This window comes from Drosophila erecta, unplaced genomic scaffold (assembly GCF_003286155.1).
Source record: "Drosophila erecta strain 14021-0224.00,06,07 unplaced genomic scaffold, DereRS2 tig00000021-arrow-pilon, whole genome shotgun sequence".
In the NCBI taxonomy this organism is placed as follows: Eukaryota; Metazoa; Arthropoda; class Insecta; order Diptera; family Drosophilidae; genus Drosophila; species Drosophila erecta.
Window position 1 is genome coordinate 4,110,369 of NW_020825198.1, and position 24,918 is coordinate 4,135,286.

Genomic DNA, 24,918 nt, shown 5'->3' on the forward strand with positions numbered 1-24,918 from the left:
TCAAACTTTTTAAAATTTTAAAATTGCCTCTAAATGTCCTATTACTTAGTAGCCAGAAGATATCGCCTAATATCGATTACGTGACCTGCTGCACTTGCCATCCCTATTCCAATTGGGTTGCTTGCGTGGAAAATAGCTTTCTAGCTCTTTAGCTAAATTACACTCAATTTGCAATAAACTAACAAGGAATTCCCTGCAACAATGGCGGCAGCAGTACCCATGATAAGCAACTGGAACCCGAACATGAAGCACAGCGATATGGAGCGGTAGGAACCAGACACTGACCACAAAAACAAAGTTCGATCCCACATGTAACTCCTCTTCTTGTTTGCTAACACAGATGGATTTGCATATATCCCGCGTACATCAACAGCAAAAGGACACGCCAGGAGGGCCGCCGGCTGCCCAAGGAGAACTGTGTGGACAATCCCACCTACATTGAGATCCGGGACGTGCTGTCCGTGTCCAACTTGCCCTTCCTAGTGGAGAACAAGAAGTACTGTCGCGAGAACAGCAACGAGCTCGAGTTCCGTGGTCGTGTGCGCGTCCAGCTGCGTGTTGCCGATGGCACTTTGTACAACAGTGACTTCGCCACGCGCGAGTCCATCATGATGCATATCGCCAGCAAGATACCGCAGCTGAAGACGCGACAGAACAAAACCGGCGACTCGTACCATCAGCAGTCGCAGCCACAGTCGAATGCATCCGGATCCGGGGGTGGTGGTGGCGGCGGCAAGAAGGGAAAGGGCAAGCGCCGCTAATGACTGCAGTGGCAACTCGTTGTTTTGGTTTCTTTTGTAATAAATGGTGTAAACAAAGATTTGTGTGTTCTGGTACAAGTTCAAGTGCGGGAATTCGGCCTTGGCACGCCGAAGTGTGCCAAAAAAAATCGGCACAAAGAACTCAATTAGAGAACCCAATTGGGAAATGTCTCAAGATCACACGAAGTCAGCACAAATTCCGGCGAACTGAAAGCTAGAATCAACTGTCAGTCACGAACATCTACAATTTCACCTGGTCAGCGTTATAAAATCGACTGCGCATCGCAAGTGGCCACACAGTTTGAACTGGAGCACCCACAATGATGACGGAAAAGATACGGAAGAGCAGCCTCTGTGGCTATACGGTGATACTTCTACTGGCGGCCATCCAGTTCCAAGCAAGTGTAGTGTCCAGCACGACGACCAAAGCGCCGTCTACAGTGGCCACCTCCACGAAATCTAGTCGCAATGTGAATCCCCTCACGGAGTCGAAGCTCGAGAAGAACTGCAAGGCGCTGTGTGAGCATTGCGGCTGCCTGGGTTTCTACTGCGGCGAGGAGTGCCTGTGCGAGTGTAATGACGACCACTCCGATACGGAGTGCATCCGCACCATGCAGATGAATGCCAAGACGTTGAATCTCCCATTCGAAATAGTCATCCAGGGACCGAGCAGCAATCGCTTTGTGCGCAACGCCCAGCAGTTTGAGCAGAAGCGGGATCTGCTGGCCAGGAGCGCCTCCGCTTCGAATCAGTCGCCTCGAAATCGTCGCTCAAACATAACCATCTACAAGCCCTCCGCTAAGTCGGCCAATCAACGTACTGTCAATGCCTTGGAAAAGCCATCCAAGGCATCGGAGCAGATTAGGCACAAGAGATCCGTCGAGCACCTGGAGTGGTTCAATGACTTTGCCAGTTCCTTGGTGCGCCCCTCGCCCTTGGGCACTAGAGCCCAAAAGCAGCAGCGTGCATCAGCCAAGCCATCGGCATTTAAGCGTCAGGCTGAGCTGGACGAGCCGGCTCGTCGGGAGCCATGGTTCCTGGAGCAGGCTGCTGCGCGACTGACCCGCCCCGCTCCCCTTAAGAAGGAGCAGCTCACCCGGAAGAACAAGAAGAGTTCGTTGTTCCGAAAGAGCACCAAGAGCAAGGCGTCCAAGGAGCAGTCGCGCAGAGAACCGGAGCGAGAGATTCGGCCACTTCGCGATGCCCTGCAGGTGGTGGAGCGTATACCCAAGGTGCTCCAGGATACTGTGAGTCATCTGTCCTCCGATCCACGCACTGGGGATGTCTTCAGCCTGAATATGCGGAACGAGGACTTGCCGCCGAAAAACGATCTCCAGGCTGAGGATCGTGCGCCCCGCAGGCCAAGTGCCGCCGTCCGTGGTTTCCGGCGTAATGAGATCATTCCCGAAGCCGTCACCCTTGCCGCCCCAATGGACCTTGTCCCACGCGTTCCACTTCCCGTACAGCGTCCAGGTGGTCTTCTGCTGCCCTGGCTAAGGCAGCGGCGACTGATGCGCCTGCAGCAGGCACAGGGAAATCTGTAGAGGCACTCCGCCCTCCAATTTACTTTCACTTCATTTATTATAATCCTTTGTTGTATATTTATAAGGCATTTTGGGCTCTCAAAAAATAAACTTGCACATTCTAGTGTTCTGCAGTAGCAGCGAATTCGGCAGTGTTCAAGTAAAGTACTATTATTATGGGATCTCGAATAGCTACAACTACTTTTACTTCAACTGTACAGTATAGTAGAACAAGCTCATTATAATGATAGTTTTAGGAAGCCGTAATGGTTTCCTAATCCATTCAAAATAGTCAATAGATTGTGGATTAATTACAAGTTACTAACTATGCTTAAAACTAATACCCTGAATAGAAAGCCCTTGCGATCCATCTAATGGATAACATACCGCACAGAGTATCTCAGTAGCATACTTTCGGGCGCGGGCGTTATCTGCCGTGGACTCCTCTCTCTCTGGGCAGCTCCATGCCGCTCTGTGGCGACGCGTCGTCCGGTTTGTTGGCAACAGGCGCTGCCGCGTCTTCAGCTCAGTTCGACGCGACCGTTCCTATTCAGTGGTTGTCGCTGTTCCGCTGCAACAGGTAGTTGGCTGAACTGAGGCCACGGAACCACTGAACCACCGCACCCGATTGGTAAAAGGTGCATTACCCGCTCGAAGCCCCACAAAGGGATTGCGAGGAGAGAAGCCGCGGTGGGGGGTGCCTTTGAGCTCTAGCCGCACAGAAAGATACATGTACATAGATACAGATACAGATATAGCCATTGGCATCGGAGAGATTGCGGAGAAACGCGCTTTCTGTGCGGTTGGTTAAACATTACAAAAATCGAGGAAGAGCGGTGAGAGTGAAACAAAGAAAGAGTCATTTAAAAAACAAAGAGTGCATGTTTCACTTTAATACTTGTGCTACAATGTGTGAAGAAAAAAACAACTTAGTAAACAGTAGATGGCGGGCCAAATAATTATTTCGAATGCTAAATAATTTGAAATCAAAGAAGAGAGTGCAAGGGCAAAGTATCGAAAAAAACAAAGGCAGCCAAAGATCAACGGTCGCTATCTTATATCTAGTAACTTGTATCTGAAAGATGCATGTGTGCGTGCTTGGAGAACGAGAATCTGGCTCTCCACAAAAAATAGAAAACCAAACAAACTTGTGCATCAATTGGCAATTGGTATATTCAATCAGCAATCGATTTACGAAGGCGTGATTTGCCATTGAGAAACGATGTAGGAAGTAGACAAGTCTGATTGATATGGCTAATCACTGCACTTGTTGCACTATCGAAAACTAAAGTTTAAACCGAGTGTTTTTCTTTCGCACCCTGTACTGGCGAATCAATTTCTTTCGCTCTCTCTGATAAATGAAATCATGTAATAAACTGACGCTGTGTTCGAAGCTTATCATGCCATATAAACAAAAGCAACGGCGTGCCCGAGGTGATAGTGGCTGTTACTAAAGAAAAACGCACCACAAACACCCTCACATGGCAACGGATAGCTACAAGCAGCTGAATATGGCTTTACTTCGGCGCCGATTGCCTTTATCTTTCGTCATTTCTGTGATAAGTTCAACCAACTGTTTTCCATACCGCCGGTTCTTCGGAGGATGATAATCACGCGACGGTTGGCAGATAATCCACTCCATATTCAAGTGCTAGGGATATACTCTACTCTGATCAGTTCATTGAGCTTAGTTATCTAAGCTTAGATATACTCTACTCTACTCTGATCAGTTCATTGACTTAGTTATCCTGCTCCTCCTATTGCACAAAGGTTTATACATATTAGTTGGTCAGCTTGTAACAGTTTTCCATAGTTATCAGAGATAAAATGAAACTTGACACATTCATTCACAAAAGTCCAAAAACTCATTCGCATCCAGTTACAGAATGACTCAGTGGCGGTGAAATCCAGCAGACGCATCCATCGCAATCAACCCGCCCACCACCCATCAAACATCACACAAATCAGCCAAGCAAATCAGCCATGGAGTTTGCTCGCCGAGTGTCCGCTCGCTTCGAAACCAAAAGACTGCCGGAGGATGTGGACGATGGCCTGGAGACGCTGGAGGAGTACAAGCAGCGCTGGCGCTCCGTTCGCATCATCTACTTTACCATGTTTCTGATGGCGCTGGGCTTCAGCATCATTCTCACAGGCATTTGGCCCTACCTCAACAAGGTGCGTACCCATTTGGCCACATTATCCAGCTGCTTTTCAATCCCATCTCTCTTCAGCTAGATCCCGATGCGGGCAAGGAGTTCATGGGCCTCATTGTGGCCGCCAATCCGCTGGGGCAAATGATCTTCAGCCCGATCTTCGGCTGGTGGGGCAACAAGCTAGGCAAGATTCGTCTGCCGCTGCTGCTTTCGCTGTCGCTATTCACGCTGGCCAGTGGAATATACTCCTCGCTGGAGCTGCGTCCAGACCATGTCAAGTACTGGATGCTCTCCTCGCGGTTCCTCATCGGTGTCAGCTCGGCGAATATTGCCCTGTGCCGGTCGTATTTGTCCGCCGCGACGCGAATCAGCGAACGCACCCATGCCGTTGCAATGGTTTCGCTGGCTCAGGTCCTGGGCTTCATCATTGGACCGACCCTGCAGGCGGCAGTCACGCCGCTAGGAGATCAGGGGCACGTTTGGCTGTGGGGCAAGATGCACTTCAACATGTACACGGCATCCGGATGGATCAATGTGCTGATGAGCATTGGAAACTTCTTGATGTTCCTGCCCGGTGTGTTTGAGGTGGGCTACTCACCTTACTTTGTTTGCACTTAAAAGTGGTTTCAAATTTGAACATTTCTGCAGGAGCACAAAATCGCAGCTCGCGAGGTGATGGTAATGCAGGGCGGCACATCCGAGAAGGAGACTTGGAAAGGCATCAAGCCAAGCTATCTGTCCGCATGGACTTTGATCGTCGCCTTCTTTGTTCTGGTATTCAACTTTGTGCTGCTGGAGACGTGAGTATTCTACAGAATGGATTCTTGAGAGCTTTATGGGATTGACTCCGCGCCTTGCAGACTGGGCACATCCCTGACAATGGATATGTTCGCTTGGTCCAATGACGAAGCCCTCTGGTACATGGGCATCATGATGACCACCGCAGCTATTGTGTCCCTGATCACGTTCGTTTTGATTGAGCCCATGTGCAAGATTATTGCCGAGCGGTATGTGCTCATCTGGGGCGGATTCTCGCTCATGTTTCTCGGACGCGTGCTCTTCGTGCCTTGGGGTCCGGATCCGCCAAAGCTGGCGCAGCCTTTCAACGCCAGCTGGAATCTGAGCGAAAGCGATCCCATCTTCTTGGGCTGCCCCACAACGCAGAAATGGTGCGGCGAACTGCCGGCATTGACCCTGACGCAGTTCATCATTGGATTTGCCTTCACCTCGATAGGATATCCTATTGGCGTGACACTCATCCAGACCATATTCTCCAAAGTTCTGGGTCCCCGGCCGCAGGGCGTCTGGATGGGCTGGATGACCGGTTCAGGTTGTCTGTCCCGCGTCCTTGGTCCTGTCTTCGTGGGATCTATCTACACGCGCCTGGGCACATTCTGGACCTTCGGCGTTACTTCGGCCATGATGCTGGTTTCCATGTTTTGGCTACAGTGCAGCAAGTAAGCTTGTTTTTGGTGGTACGAAGTAACACAAGAAGTAACATCGTATCTTTGCAGCCGCTTACTAATCCCACCAACATTTGAGAAGGCCACACCTGTGGAGCTGCAAGAACTGAACAAGCACAAAGGTAGCAAATTGGACGAGAACGGCAGCCAGCACTCCATTTAACGTCACGAAGGGAGCGCCAGTAGATCTAAGACACACCGTTGCAATACTGCCCCTTAAACTAGCTTTAAAATACATGTTTATTTTTGCATAGTTTCGACTGCTTATGCCCCTTTATTGGTACTACGGATGAATGTGTGTAAGGGCATGTCGTTGTCTAGTCTTTTAGGCATAGTTTGCGTATAAGGAGGATGCTTCGATACGTGTTTCCATCTTCTTGTTTAAGTGTACGAATTGTGGTTAGTATGGTGGTTTAGGCTTAGTAAAATACGTGTGGTTTACCAAGGCGGCACCCACAGTTGTGAAATTGTTGTCGGCATCAGCATGTGCTGTTGGTGTGCTTGATGGTAGTAGGCCGCTGGCGACCAGCAGAGCAGCCAGCAGTCCCCATGCGCCGTCCTTCGGTTGCTGGGAGTATGGTAGACAGTGTGGCCCATGGCTAGGGACATGGACATATGCATGGGTAGTGCAACCGGTACTCAGCTGCTGCCGTGATAGTAAAACTCATCTCAGTAGGGCGCATATCGGCGACCCGGAGGCGATGGACCACGCATTCCGCGCGACGAAATCATGCGTTCGTCGAATGCATCGCGACTAAAGTCCTCGTAAACGTGTGGAGTGGGGGAGCTGAAAGGGAAGAAAAGTACTCATTAAATACTGATTTCAAAATGAAGATATGTGAAGAACTGAAGAACAAGCATATAAAGCACTTTCAAGAGCCTAACTATCAAATAATTAAAGCCTTAATCATCGAATAAGAATTAACATGATGTGGTACCTACCCGTAGCGACTCATTCCATTGCTGCTACGCGGCGGAGGCGGCGAGCGCCGACTGAACATAGTGTCGTATCCACGAGAAACGCTGCAGGAGCGCAGACTACCGCTTAAGGTGGGCGGTAGAGGCATTGGTTCGCGGCGAGAGATGGGCGGCGGTGGGAAGTCGCGCATTCGCGAGGTCTGATAGCGACGCTCGTACAGATCGCGCGAGTCCTCGAAGCGGCGGTCATAGTAGTCATAGTCCTGCGGGTGGGAAAACAAGGATAAGATTAGTAGCAGCACAGAAAGTGAATGATACATGGGCAGTGGATGAATTGATCGGGGGGCAAATGGATGCTGAATTTACCCTAAAGCCATCCATGATGCGGTCACGCAGGAACGGCGGCGGGGGTGGTGGCGGCGGATACGGGTCACGACCGTACATGCGATCTCTGTAGCTGCCGGCACTGAGGGGCGATGGCGGCTCGCGTCCGCCTCCGGCACTGCCGTACAGTCGCGGACACTCTTTCGACCAATGCCCGGATCTTCCGCACCGATAGCACTGCTCCGGATCGCCCATGCCCGGCTTGGGCCGGACCCGACTGGTCGACACTTGAACCTTGAGCGGCTGGCCATCGACGACGCGACCGTTCAGCTCCTTAATGGCGTCCTGCACATCACCGACACAGTCCAGATGGACAAAACCATAGTTGCGTACAATGTCGCATTCGACGACGGTGCCGTATTTCTGAAACAGTTCCCGCACCTCCGGCGCCCGAGTCTTGTCCGTTAGATTTCCCACGAAGATTTTCGTGGTCGGTGTATTGGGCGCCCGCCGGCTCTTGGCCGCCTCCACCTTGATGGCGAACTCGTTCAGCGTATAACCGTTCAGATTCTGTATGGCATCGCGACCCTGCTGCTCCGTCTCCATGTGAACGAAGCCATAGTTCTTCACCACGTCGCACTCGACGACGGTACCGTACTTCTCGAAGAGGGCCCGCAGCTCGGTGGCCTGCGTCTTCTCGTCGAGATTCCCGATGAATAACTTGAACGTGCCGGCTCCGGGCATGGCGGCAGCGGGTTCCGCAGCGTGGTCGTCCACGGTTATATCGTTTATATCACTCTGGGTGGGGTAATCCCGGAAAATGAATATCTACGCGGCGGCGGCGGCGGCTGCGTCGGTAATATATATATATGTATGTCTATATGCTTGTATGCATATACCGCGTTTGAGCGACGACTGCGGCGGCGAATAAACGCGATACCTCAAGAGAAGAGAGAAGACAGTGCAATTGTTTCTTTTTTAACTATTACGAGCAAAGGGTAAACATTCAGGCAGCAGCACAAGGAGCGCGATTTACCATTAGTCTCTATAAATTCGATTTGATTTCTTATTATTGGCGTTGGCCAAACGCATACATAAAAAAAAGATGGCGGCGGCTAGAGTTAAGATTTTCTCACGGTTCTCGTTGCTTTCGTTGGCGTGGCTTTCAGATGCGGTACGGATAATGAAGGGGGCTGACTTACCTGATCGGCGGCGGGGTTGGGCTGCAAATTAAAATTTTATCGCACAGCTCTATACTTTCTGTATTTTCTGCCTTTTAGCAGAATTTTCCAAATCGATTCTGTTCCTTGCTGCAGTATGACCGTTTGACGTCTGGAGAAATGTGACCAGATATCATTTCGGTGGAAATACCAACGAAAGTTGGTCGCTTTGACTCTGTAAAACGATCGGTTAGTTAACATAAAGATAATATCTGAGAAAAATATGATGATTCGGAAAAACGCACATAAAATCAAGCGATACAATCATAATCGCTAGACGCATTAATTAATACTATATTCAATACATTGTTTTGGATCAACAAATTGGTTTCCTTTCGTTCCATATTTTGGCCGAAAAAATAGGCCATATCCATCTACAAATGTTCTACTTAAAATTAATAACTAACTTGATTGCTTTAAGGAAAAACGCACATTATAAAATGTGGTGGGAAAAAATATATTTATTACAAAATATTTTGATTGCAATGTATTTAATATTTTAAGCAGTACAGTATAAAATGTGGTGGCAAACATTATATTTATTACAAAACATTTTGATTGCAATGTATTTAATATTTTAAAAGTTGCTGTAAATCACATAGTAAGTAATACTATTTTCAATACATTGATTTGGATCAACAAATCAATTTACTTATTTCACACGAAACAAAATCGGTCATATCCATCTACAAATGTTCTACTAAAAATGGATAACTTGATTGCTTTAAGGAAAAATGCACAGTATAAAATGTGGTGAAAAAAATTATATTTATTACAAAATATTTTGATTGCAATGTATTTAATATTTCAAGCACTACAGTATAAAGTGTTAGGGGAAAAATTATATTTATTACAAAACAGTTTGATTGAAATGTATTTAATATTTTAACATTGCTGTAAACCACATAGTAAGTGTGATCGCTGTGGATCTCCAAGCAGCTGATAAGTGTTGACAAACGTCCGCAGAGACCTCGATCGATCCAACCACCCCCAACACTGGGCAGCTACAAAAAAGCGCGAAGGAGTCACAATTTGTACAAAGTTAAGCGAAATATAAGATTTGCGCGCGATCATGGAGACCCCGACGGGTAGTCGCCGTCCAGGTCGCATAGCCACCCCGCGTCTGTCCGAGCGCAAGCGGCAGCTCTTCGGCAGTCCGGTATCCAGGCTGCGCCAGATCAACGACGACGAGGATGATGGGGACGTAGCAAGTCTGGGTGTCTTGCCCCTGAACACCCATGTGGCGGCCAACAGGCAGAGAAAGAGCCTCTTCGCTGCGGGGGCCGGCAAGTCGAGCAGCAGTGCCAACAGCAGCCCGGAAACCAACAAGGAGAACAAGAAATCCCGTGGAGTCGTGACAGCCACGGCGGAGCAACTGCCTCAATTGTTTACAGCCACCATGCAGCTGAATAGCAAGAGCAGCAGCAGCAGCAACAGTCCCACCAGCAGCCCGCGAAAGCGAGCGGATTCTTCAATGTCATCGCCCACATGCTCCTCCGAAGGAACTCCTTCTCCGAGGGCCAGAACCAGCCTCAGACGCAGTCCACGAACCTCCAGTGCGCAGAAGGATCCTGATGCGTTTTCTCCGGCAAACTCATTTCATACTGGACAGGCTCCAAGATCTGGGTTAGAAAAATCACAGAAAAAACACAACAATAACCAAAAGACCACTGCCCAAGTGCATACAACTAAACTCAAGAAAACGAGCCCAGCTGAAGAGTTCGAAGACGACGAAAAACCCTCTAGTAGTAAGAACTTCAGGAAGAGTACAGAAGTACGCGAAGCAAATATACCGCAGATCATCAGTCCAAAAACAAGGAATAGGCGAAGAAACTCGGAGGAAATAAACAGCAACAGTCTGAAGGCTGCTGTCCAGGTACCTGTAATTAAAACGGATAGCGAGAACATGACGTCGGATGACGACGAAAACCGAGATATTGAAACAGCAGCAGTTAAGCTAGAAAACAGCAGAGGAATAACCAAATCCCCAGTAGAAGTGTTCAAGTCCAATAACGATGAAACCACAAAACAAAACCCAGTAAAGACCATCAATGAAAAAGCGAAATCCCCTGGAGAAGCCACAGCAAAGATCACAGAGAACCCAATAGGCAGTATGAAGATTGATGTCGAAGTGTTCGAATCGGACGAGGAAGCACCCAATCGTAAGCCCCCAAAGCGATTGCACTCTGAAACGTCCAACCACACTGCTCCCTCAGCGGAGTCCGACTATGGATCGCCGCAGAGCAAGATGCGCAAGATGACGCTGAGTAGCAGCATTCCCACCATGGCCTTCTATTCCCACAGTGGAGGCACTGTCACAAAGTCGAGAAGATGGCCGTCCGCATCCAAGAACATGCTAAAGCATCCAACGATGTCGCCAAGCTCCCGTCCACCATTGGGCATTAATAGAGGTGTTCACCACAAAATACGTAAGCGCCACGGATTCGCCTCTCGATTGCCACCCACCGATTTGGACAACATTATCAACTCGCTGACCAACGAACGGCTTAAGAAGCTGATCGCCACCAAGCGTGAGGAGCGCGCCAAAGTGGAGAAAGTCCATCAGATCCTGCGTAGTGCCAAGGACCCGATCAAAATGGCCAAACCATTGAGTGTGATTGGAGCCGACGATGCTAACAATAATAACAGTGTGCCAGAAACCGCATGGCAAGAAACGTCAGGCGACTTCTCTGACCTTAGTGAGGATGAAGATATTGACCCCGTCATCGAAATGGAGCCCATCATACCGATAATTCGCCACGAGCCGATTCAGAAATCGCCAACCGCCGAGCCAGCCGATCTTAGTAAGCGGAAGTTCTTTAAATCGGGCCAGCGAAGCAGCGCCTGCATGGAGGTGAGAATCACGGACAACATCCGGGCCAGTGTCAGCCAGGGCAAGATTGCCCTCGTCCAAACTACACGCCGTAAGCCGCGGCAAGTGCGCGTCAAGTCGGCCACTATATTTTCAGCCGAGCAAGCCACTGTGGATGCGATCCTGAAGAACCTGGACGACACGGTGGTTGATGAGATTGTTGAAGCGAATCCGGTGGCACAGGCAACGTCTATGGATTCTGAAGAAACTGCCATGGAAACGGATCCGCTGCCGGAAATAATTGAATATGCACCAGAAACGAATGATGTGGAAATTGATCCATTTGCTGAATTCCGTCAACGTTTGCCATACGAAACCAATGATCCCGAAGTCGTAGAGCAGCAGGAAATCTTGCTAGAGTTTCTCATTAGCAACAATATTTGCACCGAAAAGAACTTTCAGATTTTCATTGCCAATCCGGACGACTACAAGGACGAGGCCAATCAAATTGTGGACGAATTGTACATGGTGGTAAACAGCGAGGAGGCTGCGCAGCCTGCTCAGATGGAAGCGGTGATTGTTGCACCACAGCAGGATCCTCCAGCAACAGAGGAAGTTCAACCAAAGCTATTTCCCATATTTACTCAACGCCTACAGCCCGTTGTCCAGAAATCGATGCGTCGTCGTCCGGCTACATCGGTGCGATTGCTTTCGGCGGCTGGAGGCTCGAATCAGTACCAGATCGATGCTGGTCAAAAGGCCTTCGGAGCGCGACAGTGCCAGCAGTGCGGACTGGTGTACACTGTGCACGAACCGGAGGAGGAGCTGCTGCATCGGGAGTACCACAACTCCATCCATGTGCTGCGATTCAAGGGCTGGATCGACGAGGACATTGTGTCCGTTTATCCGGAGTGGGCCAGCGACGGCCGCATCATACGGATCAACGAGCGGGCTCCGCCAGCTCGCCTCGACAGACTGCGGGATCTCATTGGTGTGGTGGACAAAGAGCTGGGCTACTCCTCGTACATTGTGCCAAAGATCTTTGTGGCCTTCATAGCAGTGCAAAAGCAGAAAATCGTGGGTTTCTGCCTGGTGCAGCCCCTGAGGCAGGCCCATCGTTTCATCCAGGTCGATGGCACGGACTACTTCAGTGAGGAAAGCTACCCGGCCAGGTGAGAATCCCTTTCTGTATGCCCCTTGCTTTGTCAACAGCTGAACTATGCCCTCTTTCAGTTGCGGCGTGTCACGCATCTGGGTCTCCCCGTTGCAGCGACGCAGCGGGATCGCCAGCAAGCTGCTGCGAGTCGTCCAGTGCCACACGATCCTCGGTCAGGAGATCGCCAGGGAGGACATCGCCTTCAGCACGCCCACCGACGATGGTCGAGCTCTGGCGCGCCAGTTTACCGGGCTGGATAACTTCCTGACCTACGACCAGTGATCGGGCTAAATGGAATCGGTTATTGAATAGGTGGATTGTTTTTGAGTTAGGATTGCTTCGGAACCTGTAATAGTTGATAAGAAAATGCGATTTTGTTACAAGCGGTACGCAGACGCGGCATTTAATTTGTTTACAATAGTGGGTTTTAATATGCCAGTTCTCATGCAATGAATTTAACTTCTTCTTTCGGTCGCATTTATTTTGAAAATATAGAATAATCTCGTTTATCATACTTGTCGGGCGTTTAGTACGATCAATTGTTATAGCCGTGTACATTTGGTATTAGAACAGTAACATTTGCATTCAAGTGTTATTCAAAATTAAAGAAAGTTCTTGAAATTACTCATTGTTTAATTTGACGTATGAAAAAAGTACTGCCTAAATGTATGCAATAAACGATTTACACAGCCGCATTTTCGATCGATAAATTGTTATCGATCGCTTGCAACCATGCGGCGAAACCACTAATTGCCATCACTAACATACTGAGCCTGGCTTTTGGGCGTTGTTTTCGTAGCAGCAGAGTGGCTGAAATTGAATACTTTTACGACCTTAAGTAGGTAACACACCTGAATGGGACTTGTGCCAATCTCAGTGACCACCAATCGCGCGCAAATGGTAAGTGCACTGCACATCTTAGCTGCAAAGTCGGCAGTTGCAGGTGCTGCTAGTTTGATTTCTTTGGTGACGCCACGCCCAATGTGACAAATTGGAATCGGTGGCAAGTGGCTTCGGGGTGCAAGTTGCATGCAGCGTGGTGGTTGAACCGCTTTCTCATTGCGTACCCACTTCCCCTCCGCCTTTCAGACCATTGAGCATTGTGCAGCAGGCTATTGAGGCTCCTTCAAGTACCACACCCCTAAAAGACTATGTCCACAATCGAAGAGGAACGCAAGGCGTACGAAAAGAATCCCTACTTCACCGGCCACATCTACGGCAACTTCTCGCCGTTTTATGTGACCATTGCCATCTGCACCGTTGTCCTGGGCTCGATCATTATACTGAACATTATCTTGGGCTGCTGCTCCAAGCATCGCAAGTACTGGCAGGACAGGCACACGGGTAATCGCTGGCTGGTCTCCATTTGGTCCGCCACGCCCCACAATCAGCCGCCATTGGACTTCACTGAACTGAAGGACGCCTCCTACTTCCAGCGTTTCCATGTGAGTTTTTTTTTTTTTTTTTCAGAGCCCAAAACATCGTTGCTTATTGTTTGGCTCTATTGAAACTTATGTATGTATGCATATGTCTTCTAGCCCACAACCCATCAGCAAGTGTTCCCCGACGACGTTGTCATAGGCGTTGACGACTTGGAACCCGTGCACTCGGCGCATCATCATCACCAGCAGCAGCACCAGCGTCCACCACGCCCAGAAGGTCGCACTCTACACCAGCAACGCCAGCGCGAGGAATACGTGGAGTTGCAGAAGCGCGAGAGCGACATCTAAGTAGCAATGGCTCTTTACTTCCTTTATCCCGCCGTGGCCGCCGTCGCCCTGTTCATCGTGGGCGTTATTATTGTCATGCTGCGCTATGGACCGCGTTTGTGCGGTTTGCGCCACCATGCGCTGCCGGATGATGATGACCTGCGGGGAAAGACGTACGAGCATGAGATTAGCTATGCCTAATCTTGTTTAGGGGTGTCCTAGGAATTTCCTTCAACCAATATTCATTCCTCTTCAGCTTTCAGTAACCAATGCCAGAGTGGACGGTGAAGAAATAGTTTCTCAACTATAAAATTGTTAGAGATTCCTTGGACACCCCTGCGTTTAATTTACATATTGCAATGCTACGAATTGCTACTTATATATCTCCCCTAACTAATCCTAGCTTCTGTAAGAGCCCACTAACCCACTATAGTCTGCACCCACCAACCATATCAATTTTGCATGCAGTACAAATAGCTTCATTAGGAACTAGTTTCGTTCGAGCCGTTCCATTCCATTAATCGCAATCTGACAATGTGCCTTCCACGTAGAGACTCGTGAGAAAATTATACCGTCCAAGTGTCTTTTCTAGCGCCGTAAGATCGAACTATATTTACATTTAATACCCTTCCTGGGGTAGTCTGTCCACAGATGCTGCATTTATTGTTGTCCAATATTCTATTCGTATCAGTGTCTTGTATCTACAATAGTGTATGCAAACTCTATACATTTGTATTCGTCCATTAGTTTTGTAATATTGTATTTTGAAGTTGCATCAAATAAATCTACGGCCCCAAGAATAATGAAAGTTCGTTTTTTATTCAATGGATACATGCTAGAGGATAACCGGAATGCCAAATAAGAATATATGAGTTTTATAAATTTCACATATAATAAATTTCAATCGCAAAATGCCAAATAACAATTTCTTATTCAATACTTCATTTTAAGGTAATACTAGAACATAATTCAATGCATTCGAGGGTATAGCTACAAGGAAATTCCATAACTTGAGTTGCAAATAATGGATAATAGAACCTAATTTCTCTTAGGCTGCTTTCTGTGGTGCCTCCGCACATGATGCTCCGCCTGCTTGCCGGGTGCACCCAATTCATAGCGAAAGATAATGCAACGCCGGTCAAAGAAGGTCTTCAAGTCCTTTGGATCGTATCGGTGGCCCAGGTGCTTGAAGTGCAAGTAGACCGCCTGCAAATCAATGGGCTCGTACATGAGCACACTTTCGTGCAGCTGCGGATTGGCGCAGAGGAGATTGTGCCAGGCGATGTGTAGTGGCACCAGCGGCTGTGCAGTCTTCTTGGTAACGTTCGTTTGCATGACAAAGGTCTCGAAGTCGTCACAAAGACTCGGGGGCAGTGATTGGGAAAAGCGCAGCAGTTCCTCGCCCGTACCATCATTGAACTTGAAATCCTTTTTCGGCTCAGTTGCCGTCGCAGGAGTTTTAGTGGTTGACTTGGTTACCTTCGAATGTGGCCCCTCCATAATCACAGGTGTTGATTTGGAACGCCCAATTGGCTGTGATCTGGTTGGCAAGTCCTGGACAGCAGCCGTCTTCATTGTGGGATGCGTTTGATTGTAGATGAATTCTAACATTTTTACGGCCTGCTTGTGTTTCAGTGGCTTAATACCGTACTTGTAGAGCTGCTGGAGGATCTCCGCTTCCGAAAGGGTCGCGAAATCTGGCTTGGGTGTGTGGCAAACACGCACGGTGTAGACATAACCATCTACATCTACTTGCTCCGGCACAAGTGGAGATTGGTCGCTTGGAGCACTTGGCACTGGGATCGCTGTGGTTTTTATCTCCCCCTTTAACAAAAGGTCCAGTCCGCGAGGCATGTCATTGGTTTCGCCAGCAGTGGCGGCCTCCTTTGTGCTTTGGAAAACCATCTGATCGAATTCGTCAAAGTCATCATCGGAATTATGCTCAGGTTTGCTTATTTTCGCCAAGAGTTCATTAAATTTGTGGCTGCTCCTGCGAGCCAAGGGTTTTACTGGTGCATCCAAAAATGATGCTTCTGCCCAGTTGATTTCGTTATCCGATGACTTCGCTTCGCTGACGGGATTCTCGAATTCGGAGAGGCTGAAGGGTTGAGACGGAGCAGCATCCAGGATTCCAAACTCAGCACGCTCCTTGCTAAGGGCGCTTTTGTTGGGTGAATGCGAACTTTGCGATCCATTGGCAGTCGTGGAAAAGGCCATCAGAAAGGCATCTAAATCCTCCTCGGTTTGGAACTTTGGGACAGCTCGCCTTTTCGATACCGGAGATGCAAAGCAACTGTCTGAGCTATCGTCCCCAATATCCAGGTCCTTTGCGGTCTTATTGGCCTTCCATATGGAGTAATTGATTTCCTCGTCGGAGAGCATAATCGCATCGTCTTCATCATCGCTGTTCTGGGTTAAATCCACACTTGCATCCGACTGTTTATAAGGAGAAGCTGCAGGCGATACCCTCTTCTCAACCGATACGTTTGTTTTCCAGTTTAGCGGGCTTTTGAAACCGAGATCCGTTGATAGACTAACACTCCTTTGAAAGGAGCACCTCGAGAAGTTCAAGTCACTGAAGCTTGAACTCCGTTCAGTGTCGTTTGGAGTGGTTAATATGCCGAGATGAGGCGACGACTGCTCGGAGCTCTTCAAATCTATTTCCATGCTTGATGAAAATTCGACTTTATTCTCCTCTTCTGCTGCACTCCACACAGGAAATGTATCCACCTCGGCATACTTTTGGTACAATTCCTTGGAAATGACACAACTAACCTTTTGGGAACTGAAATCTAGTGTGTTACCAATTAGGTTGTCCACATTGGAATCTGTTTCAGATGATGCATTTAAACTTGGGGTTCTAGGCTTCGACTCATTGAATGCCGCCATTTCGAACTCTTGTGTTAGGTCTATAAAGTCGTCTATCGGTTTGTCTGTAAATAAAATAAGAATGAGTTTTCGGTTGCGAACATTTCCTCCCTCACTTACCATCAAAAGAAATCTTCTCCAGCATAGCGTTGGAAACAGTCTTTACTGAAAGCAAGTTGAAATACTCTTTAGAGTTATGCTGTCTACATAAATGAATATGCTCACCTTCGTCGCTGGAACTGGAAAACACTTCATACGTGGTTATTTGAGAAGGCTCATCGTTGCTGGATATAATTTCTATTTCCTTGACCGGAGATGATCGCTCGCATGGGCTTACATTCTTGTAGACCTTTATTGAAAGATTCCTAATATCTTCCGGCTCGTTAGAACTAGCAGTCGTTACAATATCCGGCTCATCTTCGGAATCCGCAAAGAGATCCGGCGAGGTGCAGCGGGTTAACTGGGTAGGAACACTTAAATTGGCTTTTGAGGCTGTGGGCAGCAGGTTTTCTTTATCTTCAACTGACATTTTTGGTCGCTTATCCGGCGGCTCTTTAGATGGACTGCTACTAGTCAAGCATGTTTCTGCCTCCACGACATTTATCACTAGGGATTCCTCTTCGATCATGTTTTCTGCCACCAGTTTTTCCAATTCATCCAGTTCCTTTATCACCTTCTGTTCCAACTTCTGTGTATTCCCGAAATGCCTTTCCAACTCAGCGTACACAAGTTCATGTTGTTGCCTCAGCTGGCGGCATTTTTGGGTCTCCCGCTCAGGAGAAAAATCCCTCCCCTGTATCGCAGCCCAATTCTTCAAAAGATGGTGTGCAGGCGTTTCACTAACTTCAAACAAATCTGTTACGTAGTATAATCTTAGGTCATCTATGGGCCCCTCGCTTGGTTCTCGAACGATTCGAGATTCACTGGTGGCTCTGAGTTCCTGAAGAGCTGCGGAGATCACAGTGTAAGGTGGCAAGGAACAGTCCTTGCCCTTCGGTTCCTTGGCGCGCACTTTTTGGGCCAGCAATGCGGACACTTTCTCGTCAAGCTTCTTCTGTTGCACAACCGGATTTCTTAATGTTAGGGCAGTGAACTTATTGGCCCACTTGCCACGCCTACCTCCTTTTGCGGCCACCACAGGCAGAACCGCCAGAGATTTATAATCTAAATTGGGATAAACGAATGTATAGTCGTACGGTGTAAACTTTATCTCTTTACTTACCTTCTTTGGCGGCTGTGCGGAAGCCATACTTCTGCAGCTTCCGCCGTATTCTATCCGTGGACTGCTCTTCATCATCCAATAGGTCAACCACTGCATCGTCATCGTCGTGCAAGCGCAGGCGTCCCTGCTTCTCACACTCCGACTTGGACAGCGCCAGCGCCATTTCAATGTCATCCGGACTAAAGTTGTCCGCCATGCAATGCTGGGCGGTCACCTCCGCAAAGATCTGCTCGTTACGTAGAAAGTTGCTGATATTGGGCTGCTGTTTGCTCTTTCCGCGTCCGCGACGCGCGCCGCTCGACGATGGCCCAGTGCTGCCCTTGAGTTTGGGTGCCTTTTTGGGCTTGGGTCCAGGTTTTTCGAACACATTGCTGGTGCGTATTGGTTTGATTTTGGGTGCAGGCGGATCGAGCTCCACAGGAATGTCTGTGAGACATGGCGGAACGTCTTCAGCACTTTCTGGTGTGGCAAAGAAGTTGGATAGCGATAATGTGTCTGTGGTTGCTTTGGTGCTTCGCGTCGATCTTTGGATGAAAGGAAACCAACGTGTTCGGTTAGATAATGGCAATAATTTTATTGGTCTTCATTAAAACTAAAATTACCGAGGTTGCAGGTTTTTGAAGTTCACCCGCCGCGTCTTGCGATCCATTATTTGTTCCTCTGCTCCTCACTCTCCTCGATGGCCTCCTTGATGAAATCCGAAGTCCTTGGAGCGGCGAACTGGAAGAGTCCTTTTCTATCGCGCTCCTGCTCCGTTTGAGCCACTGCCTGGGATAGCTTCTCGTTGGCAATGCGCTGAATGGGAGTCAGGCTATAAAAGAGGCGGAGAAAACTATAAAACCCCATTTATCCGTGGAATTAGAAAATATATTCACCTCCAAATGCCGAAGAGCGCAGTTCCGGCGGCCAAGAGGGCGTAGGCGAATCGATTGCGGTACTTATAGGATGGTGTGCCGTGGGTGCGTCTGGGCTTCCGCTTGGTGGTATCAGTGGGATCCATTGCTGCAAGTGCCCCTGAATTATATAATTAAGTACATTTTACCCGGTAAAAAGAATGAAAATATGCTTCGACTCGGCGTTGCTGGATTAGGGTTGCCAGGCTATGGTAAAACAAACCAAAACAAGATGAACGGCATTTCTGCACTTTTGAGTTCTTGGAGTTTAATTAATTTTCTCTAAGCGTTATTATACTTGCTTAAAAGTTCGGTCTTCTGTTTATTAAATGGTTCGTAAGGTAAGACGTTTTAGAATTATTCCTAGCTTTCATGAATTTCCTTTTTAATTAGAGACTTTTCAATGTAATAGAAATCGAACCAGGAATACCCCTAGTGCTTGTGATCGTTATCGCGTTCCAGCTGCTTGAATGCACCTGCAGCTGCGTCGACAACCCTGCCCCAAAGCGAGTTGGCAGCCCTGCCGTTGTATATTCGTAATTAACGTTAATTAGGCGGAGAAAACAATTTAGTTTCATTCGATCAGCAATAAAGTGCGGTTGCACACGACACCGGAAATTTTCGCCTAACACCGCAGCACGAACTTCAGCTGTAAGTGGAAAGAGTGGGAAAACTGCTGATAACCGATGAACCCAGAGACAACTAACTAGCCCACGCAGCCAACAACCATAACAACAACAGCAACAACAACAACAACAATAGTTTTTAGACAAAGAGTACTGGTACAGTAAACAAAAACAAAAACAAAAGCAGCGAGATAAGCAAAGACAAAGCAAAAGAGTTCAACTCGCTCGTTCGCTGAAATTCATACAAATATTTCGCAGAAACGAAATAAGAAAAGTGAATGCAAAAGAAAAACAACAGCGGCAGGAAATCAGAAGTCCGATTAATATTATCACATAGTTTTTGCATACGCCCATATTCTACGGGAATCGTCTGCCAACAACTGGTCAGTGCGGATTGAGGCAACGGTGAGTGGAGATGGCGCGCGAGGACGAGGAACGCATCGTGGACAATGAGGAGGTGTCGCATCCAACGGAGGAAGACCAAGTGGTCGGTCGGGCCGGTCGGCATGACAATGAACTGAGTCTTCCGTCCGGCGGCTGCTGTATGCCCTCGAGCACTAGCCATCGATTCATGGCTTTGGTGTTCATGTGCCTGCTGGGATTCGGCTCGTATTTCTGTTACGATGCACCCGGCGCCCTGCAGAACGTTTTCAAGCGGGATCTTCACCTGACCTCCACCCAGTTTACGCTCATCTACTCCATTTACTCGTGGCCCAATGTCGTCCTGTGCTTCGTGGGCGGTTTCCTGATCGATCGCCTGTTTGGCATTCGACTAGGCACGATTATCTACATGCTGATTCTGCTGGTGGGTCAGCTGATCTTTGCCTGCGGCGGCATACTGGATGCCTTCTGGATGATGATCCTGGGTCGGTTCATTTTTGGCATTGGCGCTGAATCACTGGCCGTGGCCCAGAACAGCTATGCGGTGCTCTGGTTCAAGGGCAAGGAACTGAACATGGTATTTGGCCTGCAGCTGTCGGTTGCCCGATTCGGCAGCACCGTCAACTTCTGGGTGATGCAACCCATCTATGACTATGTGAGCAACTTTTACAAGGGGCATACCGCACTGGGCGTCGTCTTGCTGCTGGCTACCCTCACCTGTGTGATGTCTATGACCTGTGCCCTCATACTCGGCTGGATGGACAAGAGGGCCGAGCGGATTTTGGAGCGTAACAACAACCCTGCTGGACAAATCCCAAAACTCACTGATGTCTTCTCGTTTAAGCCACCCTTTTGGATGGTTTCCATAATTTGCGTAGCCTACTATGTGGCCATCTTTCCATTCATTGCCCTCGGACAGAAATTCTTCATCGATCGCTTTGCGTTTTCCGCCGCAGAGGCCAACACCGTGGACTCGCTGGTGTATCTAATTGCAGCAGTATCGTCCCCTGTCTTTGGTTTCATCATTGACAAACTGGGCAGGAATGTGACTTGGGTGTTTACTGCCACATTGACCACCATTGGAGCCCATGCCCTGCTGACGTTCACCCAGGTGACACCCTATGTGGGTATGATCATCATGGGACTGTCGTATTCCATGCTGGCCGCTAGCCTGTGGCCTCTGGTGGCTCTCATCATTCCGGAATACCAATTGGGCACGGCCTACGGCTTTTGCCAGTCGATACAGAATCTTGGCTTGGCGGTCATCACTATCGTGGCTGGTATCATCGTGGATCACAGCGGCGGTGAGCACATGTGGCTACAGTTGTTCTTCATGGGCTGGCTGACCATTGCCCTGATCTCCACCGGTATCATCTGGGCCTACAACAACAAGCACCGCGGTAATCTCAACATGACACCCCAGCAACGGGCACAGTTTGTCAGCCCCGAGAATTATCAGAACTTTGAGTAGAAAGGGGATACACAGGCGAACGGCACCCGCAGATCGGTTTATTATCGGTTATTTAGTGTAGACATAAAGTTACTCTCTGCGGGCAATACGCCTTGGTCTGCTCCACGATGTGATGATGATGTGTGATGTGCGTCTCGAGTCGCAAATTGGTATTCACTAACTGCAATTGTTTGTCATCCGACGATTGGCATATACAATACGCCCTGATCAGCCATGAATCAAAACGAATCAGTATTGATGTGTCAAATGCAATATCTGCGATTCGAGCCCGATCAGGCCGATATATATGTATGCTATTTTACGCTATGTATTTTTAGAGCAATTTATTATTAATGTTACCGCATGTTTTTGTGTAAACGTTTTACAAATTAAACTGAACATTGAACCTCGATTCCAACTAAATGTTTACTTATCACAACACATTCAAGACTTGTGCGCCAAGGGCAAGGAATCGCTATTTAATTGTAAATATATACTCGAAATTATGTCATTCATACAACTTGGTCGTTTGTTACTAGCATTCTCACCAGATCAAAACTGTGTCCTGGTTAAATACAAATTAGTTAAATCTCCGTCATGATAACTATGTTTATACACATGCCTTTCTTCAAATAAAATGAATGTAAATTACGATAAACACCTATTCGCTTTCATTCCAGGTAGTAATAATTTTATTTCGCAAAAAGACGGCGTCTAAACGTTGTATATCATTGCATAAATTCCTAGGGCCCAATAAGAAACAGAGTAATTAACTAGCTTAAAGATTTGCTTCGCTTAAAACATCTTTATGTCCGTTCTCCGCTCCAGAACCTCGACGCATTGTTTGCTGTCCATGCTGAGCACATGCAGTTCCCTCAGCGGCTTCGTTTTCTCCTCCACCGATTGATTACTGCGCAGCGTTTCCAGCAGTAGCAAGGCTGTTCCCCGTGCCGCCGCCAGCAGCTTGCATGCATCGTGTATTCTGGCGAATGGAATAGGAATGGGAAAGAAAGGTGTCAGGTTTATACTTATTGTGCGCGTTGGCATATGCAGAGATGACTCACCGCTTGAAGAGCAGCTCGGGACGACGCGTATACTGTCCAAAGAGCGCAAATAAATTGCGCGTCATGTCATAATTGAATTGCGCTGCCCCTGCGGGTGCGAACTTCGTGTTCATGACCATGCTCTCGAGCATGAAGTCATCAATTTGATGGGCTATCAAACGGAGCGTCTGGTTGAACAGATTGGCGGACAGTTCCCGGTCCAGATTGTGTAGCAGCGTAACCAGTACCTGGAACATTTCGCCCCCACTGGGCGAGAGGATAAACGGCTCCCGGCTGTTTTGTTCGGGCATTGTTGGCCACGCATCATGGCGATAGCTCATCGATTTCGCTTTCATTTCATTGGTTGCCTTGGTAGCCAGATTCCGCATTAGTTGTCTGGCCCAATGCTCCAGTTCAGAGACCGCATGCTCGAACACTGAATTAATTTCCGTTGCATTTGGACCGGCAAGTGCCGCGTGCAGGTGTAGATAGTGCACGTTTTCGCCCCATTCGCGCAACACCATTACCAAATAGTTGATGGCATTCAGAACGGGAATGCTTGGCACCGCTCCACTGCTGTGCAGCTGCACCAGGCGTCGTCGGAAGCTATCGATCAGCTCCAGTTGCAGGTGAAGGAACTGCAGTTGGTGGCCAGGCTGAATCAGACCATTGTAGCGATCCTTAATGGCGTCCAGCAGTCGCATGAACTGATCCGCACACTTGGGAATTTTCAGATCGTCCTCGAATGTGTTGGGATCAATTAGCTGGAATGGCGTCTCCGCTTGCAGGATGTCATCCATCTTTTCCGCACAAACTAGGTAAGCACATTATTAAATAACAGCAATCGAGTGCAACGAGCTTATCTCACATCGTTCTTCCAGTGAAATCCACCGAAGCAAATACATTGGCTGCGTAATTACGGATATAGCGCTGGGAAAACTCGCCGGATATCCAAATGTTTCCCGTAACTCGGATTCGAAGGCCAGCGTCTCGTCAAGCAGATGGGCAAATAGTATCTCGTCCTGGGCAATCTGTTCTATGTCCACCGCTAACTTCTCAATGGCTAACTGCACCAGACCTCGCATGAACTCCAGCTGAAAGAGGATCACAATTAGAACCTTGAATGGTCTAGTAGGCCACCAAGTACTTACTCTGAGATTGTAGTCTAGCTTGCCCGCTTTGATGGCAGATGGCTGAAATGTTTTGCCCACAAAGAAATGCGTCTCCTTGCCCCAGTTGAGAATTTGCGTATAGAACCATTCGGGCTTGTCTAATCTATTTGTTTGCCTTGTGCCTGTGAAGTGAAATGTGAAGCGCTGGCGATATGGCGCCAATAGGAGCTGCACCACCTGGTTGATGGGCTGGCACACGATGCTGGGCGTGATGCTTTGCAGTGGCGCATGCTCTTCGGCTGGAGATTTGATGAGGAACATGTACTCCGCAAGCAGTTGCGCCTTGGCAGTGTCTCGTGTGGGTGAATAGTTGAGGGCCTGCTGTTCCAGATGCGCCCAGCGCATGCTCTTCAGGACCGTCTCAAATTCGCTGGAAAGCCGCTTGAGCAGCAGCTTGTGCCAGTAGATGGCAGTGCGTTCGGCAAAGGATTTCAGGGATTGTGCCTGCACGGCCTGCAGGCGACCCACCACGCTGTGCTCGCAGTCGTTGCCCTCGTAGAGGGTTAGGTAGATATTGACCAGTTTGTCCTCGTCCTTGCCATCGATGGCATTGCCCAGGGCAGCGCTTATCTCTTGGATGTCCTGGACCAGGCGCAGATAATGCTGCAAACGCTGCAGTTGTCGCACATTGTCCACGTCCTCGGCCACTCCCTTAAGGGCAGGCTGGCATTCTTTGAGCTTCTTTTTCAGTTTGGCTTCGAACTGGGCCAGCTTTTCCAGCTCGAAGTCGATGCTCTCGCAGACCTGTTGCTGGCATTGGAAGGCGGATTTGTAGCAGGACACGTTCTGGGCATCTTCGTAGTCCAGCTGGAGGATTATATGGATTAAAACATGACCTACACAGATCAATATTCGTCTTACCGTTTGTGACAAAACTTGGAGGCGCTCCTTGTAGTGGCTAACGAGGTGACTGGCGCGATGCAGCCGGCTGGCATCCTTTCCAAACTCCTCATTTAGACGCGCCACTATGCGCAACTCCGTTTCGCTGAGTTTTGCATGCATTTCGGTGCAGCATTAGCTAAAACACCATTTAAATTAAAAGCTAAACGGGCCACGAACCACGTATAAAAAATAAATAATTAAGCTAGTGTGACCATGTCGCAAGACAATAAACAAGCTAATGCAACTAATTTGCGGGCCCAAGTAGTTGTAAATGAAATTATGTTGATATTACACTTTTACAATATTAATAATATTTATAGGTACCTAACAGTTAATACAGAT

At 48.4% G+C, this 24,918-nt stretch overlaps 11 protein-coding genes across 20 annotated transcripts; 7 read left to right on the forward strand and 4 right to left on the reverse strand.

Moving 5' to 3' along the window:
• Window positions 1–84: 84 nt before the first annotated feature.
• On the forward strand, window positions 85–818 carry LOC6544433 (signal recognition particle 19 kDa protein). The gene is made up of 2 exons (XM_001971429.3): window positions 85–266; window positions 341–818. The coding sequence occupies exons 1-2, from the start codon at window positions 202–204 to the stop codon at window positions 759–761; spliced, it is 486 nt and encodes a 161-aa protein (XP_001971465.1). The 5' UTR covers window positions 85–201; the 3' UTR covers window positions 762–818.
• A 37-nt stretch (window positions 819–855) lies between these two features.
• LOC6544434 lies at window positions 856–2,421 on the forward strand. The gene has a single exon (XM_001971430.3). The coding sequence runs from the start codon at window positions 1,082–1,084 to the stop codon at window positions 2,303–2,305; it is 1,224 nt and encodes a 407-aa protein (XP_001971466.1). The 5' UTR covers window positions 856–1,081; the 3' UTR covers window positions 2,306–2,421.
• A 327-nt stretch (window positions 2,422–2,748) lies between these two features.
• LOC6544484 (major facilitator superfamily domain-containing protein 8) lies at window positions 2,749–6,153 on the forward strand. Of its 7 annotated transcripts, none has more exons than XM_001971431.3 (6): window positions 2,749–2,922; window positions 4,164–4,459; window positions 4,516–5,022; window positions 5,086–5,237; window positions 5,298–5,894; window positions 5,952–6,153. In XM_001971431.3, the coding sequence occupies exons 2-6, from the start codon at window positions 4,268–4,270 to the stop codon at window positions 6,061–6,063; spliced, it is 1,560 nt and encodes a 519-aa protein (XP_001971467.1). In that variant the 5' UTR covers window positions 2,749–2,922; window positions 4,164–4,267; the 3' UTR covers window positions 6,064–6,153. The 7 variants fall into 7 exon arrangements, with proteins under 7 accessions (XP_001971467.1, XP_026833816.1, XP_026833817.1 ...); XM_026978015.1 differs by having other exon boundaries at window positions 2,750–2,922; window positions 4,170–4,459; XM_026978016.1 differs by lacking the exon at window positions 2,749–2,922 and adding an exon at window positions 2,936–3,330 and having other exon boundaries at window positions 4,170–4,459.
• LOC26526277 (RNA-binding protein lark) lies at window positions 6,140–8,518 on the reverse strand. Its single transcript, XM_015158765.2, has 4 exons — window positions 8,345–8,518; window positions 7,185–8,082; window positions 6,843–7,081; window positions 6,140–6,687 (listed from the first exon to the last, which is right to left on the reverse strand). Exons 2-4 carry the CDS (start codon window positions 7,884–7,886, stop codon window positions 6,570–6,572), a joined length of 1,059 nt encoding a protein of 352 aa, XP_015014251.1. The 5' UTR covers window positions 7,887–8,082; window positions 8,345–8,518; the 3' UTR covers window positions 6,140–6,569.
• A 761-nt stretch (window positions 8,519–9,279) lies between these two features.
• On the forward strand, window positions 9,280–12,649 carry LOC6544485 (N-acetyltransferase eco). The gene is made up of 2 exons (XM_001971432.3): window positions 9,280–12,346; window positions 12,408–12,649. Exons 1-2 carry the CDS (start codon window positions 9,435–9,437, stop codon window positions 12,610–12,612), a joined length of 3,117 nt encoding a protein of 1,038 aa, XP_001971468.1. The 5' UTR covers window positions 9,280–9,434; the 3' UTR covers window positions 12,613–12,649.
• A 454-nt stretch (window positions 12,650–13,103) lies between these two features.
• On the forward strand, window positions 13,104–14,842 carry LOC6544486. 2 transcript variants are annotated; one of them, XM_001971433.3, is made up of 3 exons: window positions 13,104–13,230; window positions 13,420–13,775; window positions 13,869–14,103. In XM_001971433.3, the coding sequence occupies exons 2-3, from the start codon at window positions 13,482–13,484 to the stop codon at window positions 14,058–14,060; spliced, it is 486 nt and encodes a 161-aa protein (XP_001971469.1). In that variant the 5' UTR covers window positions 13,104–13,230; window positions 13,420–13,481; the 3' UTR covers window positions 14,061–14,103. The 2 variants fall into 2 exon arrangements, with proteins under 2 accessions (XP_001971469.1, XP_026833644.1); XM_026977843.1 differs by lacking the exons at window positions 13,104–13,230; window positions 13,869–14,103 and adding an exon at window positions 14,455–14,842 and having other exon boundaries at window positions 13,475–13,775.
• On the forward strand, window positions 13,116–14,844 carry LOC6544487. Its single transcript, XM_001971434.2, has 3 exons — window positions 13,116–13,230; window positions 13,420–13,775; window positions 13,869–14,844. Exon 3 carries the CDS (start codon window positions 14,067–14,069, stop codon window positions 14,238–14,240), a length of 174 nt encoding a protein of 57 aa, XP_001971470.1. The 5' UTR covers window positions 13,116–13,230; window positions 13,420–13,775; window positions 13,869–14,066; the 3' UTR covers window positions 14,241–14,844.
• LOC6544488 (structure-specific endonuclease subunit SLX4) lies at window positions 14,840–19,233 on the reverse strand. Of its 3 annotated transcripts, XM_026977841.1 has the most exons (6): window positions 19,005–19,233; window positions 18,732–18,940; window positions 18,130–18,653; window positions 17,133–18,071; window positions 17,028–17,072; window positions 14,840–16,972 (listed from the first exon to the last, which is right to left on the reverse strand). In XM_026977841.1, exons 2-6 carry the CDS (start codon window positions 18,776–18,778, stop codon window positions 15,078–15,080), a joined length of 3,450 nt encoding a protein of 1,149 aa, XP_026833642.1. In that variant the 5' UTR covers window positions 18,779–18,940; window positions 19,005–19,233; the 3' UTR covers window positions 14,840–15,077. The 3 variants fall into 3 exon arrangements, with proteins under 3 accessions (XP_026833642.1, XP_026833643.1, XP_015013428.1); XM_015157942.2 differs by lacking the exon at window positions 19,005–19,233 and having other exon boundaries at window positions 16,889–16,972; window positions 17,028–17,067; window positions 18,732–18,818; XM_026977842.1 differs by lacking the exons at window positions 18,130–18,653; window positions 18,732–18,940; window positions 19,005–19,233 and having other exon boundaries at window positions 17,028–17,067; window positions 17,133–17,224.
• LOC26526478 lies at window positions 18,602–19,149 on the reverse strand. The gene is made up of 3 exons (XM_026977844.1): window positions 19,005–19,149; window positions 18,732–18,940; window positions 18,602–18,653 (listed from the first exon to the last, which is right to left on the reverse strand). The coding sequence occupies exons 1-2, from the start codon at window positions 19,127–19,129 to the stop codon at window positions 18,778–18,780; spliced, it is 288 nt and encodes a 95-aa protein (XP_026833645.1). The 5' UTR covers window positions 19,130–19,149; the 3' UTR covers window positions 18,602–18,653; window positions 18,732–18,777.
• A 323-nt stretch (window positions 19,234–19,556) lies between the features above and the next one.
• On the forward strand, window positions 19,557–21,997 carry LOC6544489 (major facilitator superfamily domain-containing protein 1). Its single transcript, XM_001971436.3, has one exon. It carries the CDS (start codon window positions 20,064–20,066, stop codon window positions 21,498–21,500), a length of 1,437 nt encoding a protein of 478 aa, XP_001971472.1. The 5' UTR covers window positions 19,557–20,063; the 3' UTR covers window positions 21,501–21,997.
• Window positions 21,998–22,148: 151 nt separating this feature from the next.
• LOC6544490 (RINT1-like protein) lies at window positions 22,149–24,812 on the reverse strand. The gene is made up of 5 exons (XM_001971437.3): window positions 24,556–24,812; window positions 23,674–24,501; window positions 23,391–23,616; window positions 22,544–23,336; window positions 22,149–22,461 (listed from the first exon to the last, which is right to left on the reverse strand). The coding sequence occupies exons 1-5, from the start codon at window positions 24,694–24,696 to the stop codon at window positions 22,275–22,277; spliced, it is 2,175 nt and encodes a 724-aa protein (XP_001971473.1). The 5' UTR covers window positions 24,697–24,812; the 3' UTR covers window positions 22,149–22,274.
• Between the last annotated feature and the right edge of the window lie 106 nt (window positions 24,813–24,918).

Bases quoted from the DNA above. Each gene is read 5' to 3' on its own strand.
- LOC6544433 (XM_001971429.3), top strand. From the start codon at position 202: ATGGCGGCAGCAGTACCCATGATAAGCAACTGGAACCCGAACATGAAG. The intron at 267-340 runs GTAGGAACCAGA...TTGCTAACACAG, and splicing joins AAGCACAGCGATATGGAGCG to ATGGATTTGCATATATCCCG.
- LOC6544434 (XM_001971430.3), top strand. From the start codon at position 1,082: ATGATGACGGAAAAGATACGGAAGAGCAGCCTCTGTGGCTATACGGTG.
- LOC6544484 (XM_001971431.3), top strand. From the start codon at position 4,268: ATGGAGTTTGCTCGCCGAGTGTCCGCTCGCTTCGAAACCAAAAGACTG. The intron at 5,023-5,085 runs GTGGGCTACTCA...ACATTTCTGCAG, and splicing joins TCCTGCCCGGTGTGTTTGAG to GAGCACAAAATCGCAGCTCG. The intron at 5,895-5,951 runs GTAAGCTTGTTT...GTATCTTTGCAG, and splicing joins TTTTGGCTACAGTGCAGCAA to CCGCTTACTAATCCCACCAA.
- LOC26526277 (XM_015158765.2), bottom strand. From the start codon at position 7,886: ATGCCCGGAGCCGGCACGTTCAAGTTATTCATCGGGAATCTCGACGAG. The intron at 7,082-7,184 runs GTAAATTCAGCA...TCCCACCCGCAG, and splicing joins GCATCATGGATGGCTTTAGG to GACTATGACTACTATGACCG. The intron at 6,688-6,842 runs GTAGGTACCACA...CTTCCCTTTCAG, and splicing joins AATGGAATGAGTCGCTACGG to CTCCCCCACTCCACACGTTT.
- LOC6544485 (XM_001971432.3), top strand. From the start codon at position 9,435: ATGGAGACCCCGACGGGTAGTCGCCGTCCAGGTCGCATAGCCACCCCG. The intron at 12,347-12,407 runs GTGAGAATCCCT...GCCCTCTTTCAG, and splicing joins GAGGAAAGCTACCCGGCCAG to TTGCGGCGTGTCACGCATCT.
- LOC6544486 (XM_001971433.3), top strand. From the start codon at position 13,482: ATGTCCACAATCGAAGAGGAACGCAAGGCGTACGAAAAGAATCCCTAC. The intron at 13,776-13,868 runs GTGAGTTTTTTT...TATGTCTTCTAG, and splicing joins CCTACTTCCAGCGTTTCCAT to CCCACAACCCATCAGCAAGT.
- LOC6544487 (XM_001971434.2), top strand. From the start codon at position 14,067: ATGGCTCTTTACTTCCTTTATCCCGCCGTGGCCGCCGTCGCCCTGTTC.
- LOC6544488 (XM_026977841.1), bottom strand. From the start codon at position 18,778: ATGGATCGCAAGACGCGGCGGGTGAACTTCAAAAACCTGCAACCTCG. The intron at 18,654-18,731 runs GTAATTTTAGTT...TTTCATCCAAAG, and splicing joins TTCAAAAACCTGCAACCTCG to ATCGACGCGAAGCACCAAAG. The intron at 18,072-18,129 runs GTAAGTAAAGAG...ATCCCAATTTAG, and splicing joins CCGCACAGCCGCCAAAGAAG to ATTATAAATCTCTGGCGGTT.
- LOC26526478 (XM_026977844.1), bottom strand. From the start codon at position 19,129: ATGGATCCCACTGATACCACCAAGCGGAAGCCCAGACGCACCCACGGC. The intron at 18,941-19,004 runs GTGAATATATTT...CCTCTTTTATAG, and splicing joins GCGCTCTTCGGCATTTGGAG to CCTGACTCCCATTCAGCGCA.
- LOC6544489 (XM_001971436.3), top strand. From the start codon at position 20,064: ATGGCGCGCGAGGACGAGGAACGCATCGTGGACAATGAGGAGGTGTCG.
- LOC6544490 (XM_001971437.3), bottom strand. From the start codon at position 24,696: ATGCATGCAAAACTCAGCGAAACGGAGTTGCGCATAGTGGCGCGTCTA. The intron at 23,617-23,673 runs GTAAGTACTTGG...ATCCTCTTTCAG, and splicing joins AGCTAGACTACAATCTCAGA to CTGGAGTTCATGCGAGGTCT. The intron at 23,337-23,390 runs GTGAGATAAGCT...GTGCTTACCTAG, and splicing joins GATTTCACTGGAAGAACGAT to TTTGTGCGGAAAAGATGGAT.